The sequence below is a fragment of the Pararge aegeria genome, chromosome 2 (assembly GCF_905163445.1).
Source record: "Pararge aegeria chromosome 2, ilParAegt1.1, whole genome shotgun sequence".
In the NCBI taxonomy this organism is placed as follows: domain Eukaryota; kingdom Metazoa; phylum Arthropoda; class Insecta; order Lepidoptera; family Nymphalidae; genus Pararge; species Pararge aegeria.
Window position 1 is genome coordinate 15,196,614 of NC_053181.1, and position 8,875 is coordinate 15,205,488.

Consider the following 8,875-nt stretch of genomic DNA (forward strand, 5'->3'; position numbering starts at 1 on the left):
ATAACAAAACAAAAAATGCTGTATTAAACCATAATAATCAAATTTTATTTTAAAAAAAATTAAATAGTTCAAAAAATTAGTTTTCTTTTATAAATAGGTACAATTTTTTTTGGTCCTATTTGTAGTGTTTTCATTTGATTAGAAGTTCTGGTCGTCCACGTCGTAATGCACGCCAATTTGCTTGCGGACGGTGTCCATAAGTTTTGCGATAACAAGGGAGTCTTGATGGGACATTCGCGGCGATTCTATTAATCCTGATTAAAGAAATACCATTTATAATTACAGAAATATTTTAAATTTGGTTAACCTTAAAAATAATTATTATTATTTAAAGGAATATCGTTAAGTCACAAGATTCTGGAATGCCAAACTCGCACTGGAAGACGCTGTATTGGCAAATACAAAGCACATTAATGGAGCTTCCTTACAAGAGACGGCTAAAGTAATAAAATGTTTCATATATAACCTACCTTCTCTTATGCATCTCGCTGCTTCAAGAGCTTCAAAAACTAATCCAGCGCTGTTCTCAAAGTTGTACTTGAGATTTGACTTATGCAGAGGGAAATTTTCCGCTTTGCCATCGACATGTGTAAGAGTAATAGGATAGTGGAAAGGTTCTTCAAGCTGTGGAATATATGAACAAAAATATTAATAATTGTCAACTAAAAGGTAAAAAAAATCTAAAATCACACAGTTTTCCTTTATATGTAAAGGATAACTATTTTGTTAAAGTAGCACGAAAAAAAACACGTACTGTAGCTCTTCCAAGGGGGCCAACTACAGTTGCTTTATTCCACAATTTTATTCTTGTATTCAAGTTAAATACAGCCCTTCTGCCGCCAGAGTATTCCAAAACAACCGTGTCTACAAGATCAACTCCTTCATTATTCAACTCACTAACTGCAGTCACTTTTATTGGCTCATCTTTGAAAATGTATTGGGCCAGTTGTAAAGTATAAATTCCAAGGTCGAGGATGGCACCCCCACCTAACTCTTTTTTGCTGAAAATATCAAGGATTATTTATAATTACAAAAATTGAAGATTAAAAAGCCATGGTACTCGCAATAATTTCTACTCACTACAATCTTTCAACAGATTCAATCGGTACACCGAAGTTGACCTCAAGGAATTGGGGCTGACCGAGTTTTCCCGCCTGAATCTCTTTTTCTAGAGCTATGTAAGATGGCGAAAAACGAGACCACACCGCTTCCATGAGAAAGAGATTTCCGTTTTTGGCAATCTTGATTAAACTTTGCGATTGTTTATAGTTCAAACATAACGGTTTCTCGCAAAGAACATGTTTTCCTGATTCTAGGAATAATTTACTCAAGGAGTAATGGTCCGGATTAAGAGCTCCGATGTAAGCAACGTCTGAAAACATTGTCATTTAGTAAAGTGGGTAAATAATTAAACTGTTGATAGCTTTAGTTTACACAACAAGTTTTATGTTCTAAGAGTTTTCGTGACAATAATTACCAATATCTTTGCTTTTTGCCATTTCAGCGTAAGAGCTGAACACTTTGGGTATTTTATGGATTTTAGCAAACTCTTCAGCTCTAGATTTGTCCCGAGCTGCTGCTGCAGCTATCACCATATCACCTTTGTCCGGATAAGTGTTGATTGCGTTAACGAAGTCATGGCTAATTTTGCCACAGCTTACTATTCCCCAACGAATCGTCATCTGAAAAAAAAATAGAAAAGTATCTACTAAAGTATCCATAGATCATTTTTATATTATTCGTTCGTTCGTTTTATAGTCGTTCGTGTGCCTCGCTTATTGCTTGTAAATGGCTGTACAAGTTTCATAATTTATTCGAGATTTGTTTGCAGAAAAATGCCAAAACAAATTGCAAAAAATCTGAATTATTAGTTTTAATCACAATAGTTAAAATTGTAAATAGTTTTAAGGTCACCTACATGAGCATAAACCATTATTTTATGATTAAGAATACTGCATTTTAAACAGACTTTCTAACGGAGGAGGTTATCAATGCAACAGGGTTTGTTTAGGCATTGGAGTAGGTAACACAATATCTCCGTCAGATCGAAACCTGTTTCAATTATTAATTAATATAAAGACAAATTAATATTTAATTTAAATTAATACACAACTAAATTATTAACTTGTTAATTCTTACCTAAAGAGAAAACTTCTTGTAAAATACTTCTTGAATAATTGAGGCTCAATCTAGGAACTTTAAATTATATACCGACCTACGCATTAGTATTGCTGCTCCTCGCGGTTTTACACGCGTTAACATCGTAACGTTACATTGGCCACGCGGATACCTTTTTAGTTAAGTAAATCTCTCCCGTTTGTCTTATTCGTATCAATTTGAGGCGTAGGTGTTAAGCCTCGTATGACTGTAATTACACCGGCAACCACGCCCTTCAGACCGGAACACAGCATTGCATAAATACTGCTTGGCGGCAGAAACAAACATGGCGGTAGTTCCGGTAGGCGGCAAAATTATTTTTGCCGCCTACCGGAACTACTTTCCCGGACGAGGTCATAAAAAGCTCTACAACTCTTATCATATAAAAGGCATTGGATTCACGGACTTTTTAAAAATCCACTAAAGACTACCAATTTTGTTATAGTACTTGTGTATTATAGGCCATTTAATCGGGGGACCCTAAAAGAACAGATCGGGATGGTTTTATCTTTTGGCTTTGTGTAAAAATACAATTCTTGCTAGCTTAAATCTTATTACCAGTTACTAAAATAATATAAAGTCAATCGATGACAAATAAACAAATACACAAATCTTCCCTCTTTATAATATTTGTATAGATAGGAACATAATAAAATGTTTACAAATATTTAGTAATTACAAATAAGTACACAAAGGACATCCAAGGGCAATTCAAGTAAATAACATTAAAGATAATACAGATGGATAGGTACGTTACGTAGTTATAAGTAATGTAGGTACTCATAGTAAGTTTATTACTTTTAAAATTATTCTTAAACCTAAATTCCACTACGGTAATATTCTCAATTGGGATCCCAATATATTGAAGTGTTCCTGGAAGGGGTCATTGGGAAATTTACAATTTCTGAATTTTATCTAGTCTGGTCGGACGGTAGCCGGATGGTACTAAAGACGTGCCCCTAGTGATTTAGCGTTCCGATAAGATGTCGCGTAGAAACCGATTTAGAGGTATGTATGTTTTCAATATAACCCCCAGCAGATTAGCCCGCTACTATCTTAGACTGCGTCATTACTTAAGGCTCAAGGGCTAACTTGTAGTGGAATAAAAACCCCTTATTTTCCATTTTTCATGAAAGTCTGTAATTATTTAAGTTGTGGCCAAGAAAATTGGTATCTGGGCTTTTTTTTTTTAAATAAAACAACACGTTTAGTCAGTTTTTGAAAATTCCATCTCCTATTTGTTGGCGTTGTTTCTAAGAAAGTCCTTATTACTTTAAATTATATCAATGAAACTTGGTTCTGTTAGTGTTTTATCCGCTGTGAAGGCTTATATTTCTTTTTTTAAATAAAATGGCTCAGTAACACATTTTTTAAAAACAATCTTCAATGGTATAAAATTTGTACATTATAATTTTACGTAGGTATGTTTTTCTTAGAAATTGTATACGAGTGAAGCCGCGGGAATCCGCTAGTCCTTACTAATATTATAAATGCGAAAGTATGTTTGTGTGTTTGTCCATCCTTTACGCCTTAACTAAGCAACCAATTTACTTAGTTTTTTTTTTTAAACAAATCACTTTTGATAGGACGGAGAGTAGCTAACATAGGGATTTGTAGAATACCGCAATAAACGCGGAGCTAGTGCATACAATAATTTTCACAGTAAGTTATAGAAACTTGTTTTCTCCTAATAATTGTAAACAGTGTTTACAGTAAAACTCACAGTTAAAGATAAAGTAACTTGTATTCTCCTAATAGGTAATTATGTATAGACAGTTCATACAGTAAAACTCACAGTAACAGATAGGGAAACTTGTATTCTCATATCGTTTTGACATTACAATGTATAACATAAATTAAAGTTCCTGTTTTTGTGTACAGTGAAATATTTGCATGCCATAGGTATTATAGCTTACTATGTTATATATTGAGAATAGCTATGGCCTCCACATAAGTGTAATAAAAAAAAACTAATCTGACTGGTAGGTAACTAACTAGCTACATCTTGTTTATTCGATTCATTATGGAGCGAAACGTGCGTAGAGGGTACATTGCCGAAGATCTGTTTGGTGTGGAGTACTAGGATTGAAATTATTAATTACATCATACAGATTCTCCTGCTTTACGCGGAGTATAGCAAATTAAGCTTGATGTTCATTGAATATGTTTTGAGTAAGAGGATAGCACTTGTTAAATAGGTACCTACAATTAGAAGTATCTATATTAAGTAAGTAAGTATTTTAAATAGTGGAAACCGTTTATATCGGGATAAAAAGTGGCCTATATTACTCTCCGAACTTTCAACTAACTATATGCCAAGAATCGAGTGGATTGGTTGCTAGGTTAAAGCGTGAAGTAAGGACAAACAAACAGACAAAATATTGCATTTGTTATGGGTATTAGAATGGATTAGCCCATTTCGTGAGGAAGATCTCTTTGTAATCATATAGCCGAAACAACTGAGAAGGTGGTGGGCGGTAAATCGAATTTCCTACCTATATTATGTAAGAATAGCGAATCTAAGTTTTTTATGTGAAACTTATCAAAAGTTCACGCAGATAACGTCGCGCCACAAGATAGTTAGGTAAACTAAAATTATACATAGAAGTAAGTATAACTTCTTATATACTAACAAAGATTACTACTGCTTTTTCCAGACGTTCTCAACGCAGATAAACTATGTTAATTATTACTATTCTCAAAATATTCATTACTTATCTTACCTTTAGACCTTATAAAAACAGCAACAGCAAGAACTTAGTAATAATATTGTTTCGCACCGGCTTACGCACGTTAACCAAGCTCTGCAACGCTCAATACACAAACATGAAGTCGGAACTCGCAAGACGTAATAATACAGGTATTTGTGACGTCACATCAAACGAATGCAACAGATCGATCTGTGGCATCGTAGCGCTCGATGTAAAGTACCTGAGTATCTCATTGCGATTATCGGAATCATTCATATTGGAAGAAATTGTTATAATCTTGCTAGAACTACGTATTATACCCAATAGTGGTAGAATCCCTAATCGTCAAACTGTCACTGTCATTCTGCGACAATCGACAGTCTAAAACGTGTCTGAAAGGATGACGGTGTTACGATCGTAATGCTTTCTAATTGGCTGATATCAACCAAACTAGATATATACCGCTGGCTGATACTATTCCCCTGTTGGCTAAAATACATAGAAGTGTATCTTAGATTCAACCAATATCAAGTCGCTAATATCGCGAGTTTCGCTATCGACAAAGGCCTATATTATTACTAGATATATGTTACCTATTGATTAGATAACTGAAGGAATTAATTTAACTGCAAACACATTAGGTATATGATTGCACTAGCGGACAATGCGATTGTAAATTTATATTTTAACTTTCAACGCAAAAACGACGGGTTCTATCAGTTAGAAGTGTCTGTCTGTTTGTCTGTGGCATCGTAGCGCCCGAAGTGATAAACCGAAATGTTTTTATTTTAAGGTGAATTAGTCGGGAGTTTTTAGCTAGGTTTTATGAACATCGGTTCAAGAAGACCGCGCGCCGGGCAATAAAATGGGCGGTTTATATATTTTTTTTAAAACTCCCTCAATATCAATAGGTATCAAATAAAAGGTCTCGACTAGTATAATCATGTATTCGTATACATGATTCTACTATACTATTGAAAGTCGAGGGTTTTCTTAATTTTTCCCGCAAATTTTTATTCTATAAGACATTGCAATTTTGTCGGCAAATATATACATTATTAGTATTTAAGTTCATAACTTATCATAAATCATTTTCACGGCGTACGCCAGTAAAGCTCCTAGTCGGTATGAAATCTTTAACAAACGTCGTTATATTTCAGCCAATTTACAGAAAACCATAAAACACTAAAACCTTCCGCATGACTAGTCACCTGCTCATGTTCAGTGAAACCCGTATTAAAATCCGTTCGCTAGTTTTTGAGTTTTTCGCGCCTAGACAGCCTAAAAATTATATTTTTATAATTAAAGAAAGACACAACTAAGAACTTCATCTAGGTCCACTTTTATTTTTGTTTTATATGTACCTACCTTTTATCTTTGTTTTGTATGCAAGTTATAGTCAAAAAAAGAGAGTTCACCACAATACACGACACACCCCACAAATTGAATAGCAGATACCAACCAAACATCACTCCGTGAGATATAGAATCCTACCTTTTAGGCACATACGTAAAGTGGGATCGACTCACGTAATGACTCTAATTTGCTTTAATGGTGAAAGAAAACATCCTGACGTAACCTGTATTCCGGAATTTTCTCCATAATGTTCTCAATGGTTTGTGAGGTCTACCAATTTATACTGGCACAAGGGTTTAGGCTATGATTACGTTAAACTAGTAAATTTGAACTATCACAGAATTAAGAGACAGTCTTTGAAATACACACAAAATAAAATCAGCGAAGTGAAGATGTACAACGTGTAACGGAATAACGTAATACTTTTGAAGGGTGCATAAGTATATTTCATATCATAAGGAGTCACACTGTAAAATATTAAATCAAAAGAAGCATATTTATTTTTCCATACCAACTAATTCATAACATTGTAATTATTTACTTACTAGCTGTTTCCCGCAACTTCGTCTGCGTTTGATTTTGTTTTTTGATGTGGCATTCAAGTATTCAGTATCGCTAAGCCTTAAATGAGAGGTTTGCTGATGTCCGCTGAGGAGTTCCGTCCTTTATCTCCAACTACATTCATCAGATCTGCACAAAGTTTTGGCAAAATTAAACACATATTATAACCTCTACATTCCAAAATTAATAATTTAATCGGTTATAACTTGTCGGAGTTATGGTGTAAAGTCGTCAAACACTTTCATCCCCTATCCCAAAGGAACAGAGCTTAATGTTAGGATTAAAAGTATCCTATATTACTTCTAACACTTCCAAGAATATATGTACAAAGTTTCATGAGGATCGGTAAAGTAGTTTTTGGGTAAAAGCGTAACAAACAAACTTACATTGACATTTATAATTATAATATTAAGTTGAAAGATAGATAGATATAGATGACAAATCAAAAGAAGATTAAAGACTGATACGCGCATATTACTTACGCTACAGTGACAGAAGTCACATAATTTTACTTTTGCATGTGGTGTATGGGCTGTATCTTTATTTCTTTAAATTTAAACTATGGCAATGGTTTACTCAAAAACTATTAGCGTTTCGGTTTCAGAGACAGTAAATAATGAACCTCTAAAGCCTCTGAAGTATTATTTCAGTTTTCATTTACACTTTGTATATCGCTTGCATACATAAACAAAAAAATAATAATTTCCGTGTTACAAAATTTATTGCTCTTAAGAATTATAAAAATAATAGATAGTCTTTATTGCAAAAATTAAAAGCGAAAACAAGAAATAACAAAACAATAAAAATTTATAAAAGATACGCAAAGGCGGTCTTATCGCTTTCATCATCATCACCATCATGTCAACCAATCGACGTCCACTGCTGGATATAGGTAGGTCTGTAGGGACTTCCACAATACACGGTCCTGGGCCGCTTGCCTCCAGCGGCTCCCAGCGACTCGCCTAATGTCATCTGTCCACCTCGTTGGGTGCCGACCTACGCTGCGCCTACCGGTGCGGGGTCGCCATTCTAGCACCTTAAGACCCCTACGTCCATCGGTTCTCCGAGCTATATGCCCTGCCCATTGCCACTTCAGCTTCGCGACTCGCTGAGCTATGTCGGTAACTCTAGTTCTTCTACGGATCTCCCCATTTCGTAAGTTTTATAAAAATGTAAATATTAGATTTAGAGATTTTAAATCAACGCAGCCCCAAGGTGGCAAAGGATACGAGACAATTACTAATTACAAAAAGAGTTTCAATAAACTCAATTCTTTTAACCTGAAATATAATATAATATAATGTCAGCAATATTTTTATAGCTTTTTAGTAAATTATTTGTTTTTACAAGATAAATAAAAAGAGAGAACGTTTTTATTATTTTTTAATATTTTAAAATAATATTTTACAGTTTAAAATGAAGAAAATATTGTCTACTTAATAAAGACAGATATGAAACCATATCATTATATAACAACTCTTTGTAAGATAGTTGACTAAATAATATTTAAACTTTGTGTAATATATTTTAGGTATCAATTAATGTACATAAGACGCACCGACTATACTGTACACAAATCTGAAAATGAAACTAAATTGATAAGTTATTTTCCAGGATATTCAGTGTGAAAAAGAAAGGACTACATTTAAACCTGTCAATTTAGTTTTAACCCATAGATTAGTGTTCAACAGAATTGGTATAATTGTCCATTTTAAAAACGAATTCAAACTATTGTATCCCAAGCTTCCGTACACAACATACTAGTAAAAAAGACGATCTTCATGAGATTTTATATTACTATTAGTAAAATGTACCTTTGTGTGTATGTTATACAAAAAATTGTTGTTAAATAAATTTATGTACGATTTAAAAAGCTAACTAACTCAATTCTGTTTTATTTTCAATATAATTGCATTTTTAATACGTGAAAATCGTGATCTTATAAACTATATTCAGATTATTATTTTACTAAGTTCTGAAATCGCAAAAACTCCTACGATCACACAAAATATGTATATAGATTACCTAGCTTTATAAATCTAAAAAGAATAATGCACCTAGTAGAAGTAATCAAAACAGTTCATAAATTAAATAAAATATTAATAAAATAT

General features: G+C 33.5%; 1 protein-coding gene across 1 annotated transcript; it reads right to left on the bottom strand.

Annotated features, from left to right (window-relative positions):
* Positions 1 to 65: 65 nt before the first annotated feature.
* LOC120634424 (trans-1,2-dihydrobenzene-1,2-diol dehydrogenase-like) lies at positions 66 to 5,052 on the bottom strand. Its single transcript, XM_039904954.1, has 6 exons — positions 4,881 to 5,052; positions 1,478 to 1,682; positions 1,081 to 1,372; positions 755 to 1,001; positions 471 to 624; positions 66 to 254 (listed from the first exon to the last, which is right to left on the bottom strand). Exons 2-6 carry the CDS (start codon positions 1,680 to 1,682, stop codon positions 139 to 141), a joined length of 1,014 nt encoding a protein of 337 aa, XP_039760888.1. The 5' UTR covers positions 4,881 to 5,052; the 3' UTR covers positions 66 to 138.
* Positions 5,053 to 8,875: the final 3,823 nt, after the last annotated feature.

Bases quoted from the DNA above. Each gene is read 5' to 3' on its own strand.
- LOC120634424 (XM_039904954.1), bottom strand. From the start codon at position 1,682: ATGACGATTCGTTGGGGAATAGTAAGCTGTGGCAAAATTAGCCATGAC. The intron at 1,002-1,080 runs GTGAGTAGAAAT...TGATATTTTCAG, and splicing joins GAATCTGTTGAAAGATTGTA to CAAAAAAGAGTTAGGTGGGG. The intron at 625-754 runs GTACGTGTTTTT...TATATTCCACAG, and splicing joins GCCCCCTTGGAAGAGCTACA to CTTGAAGAACCTTTCCACTA.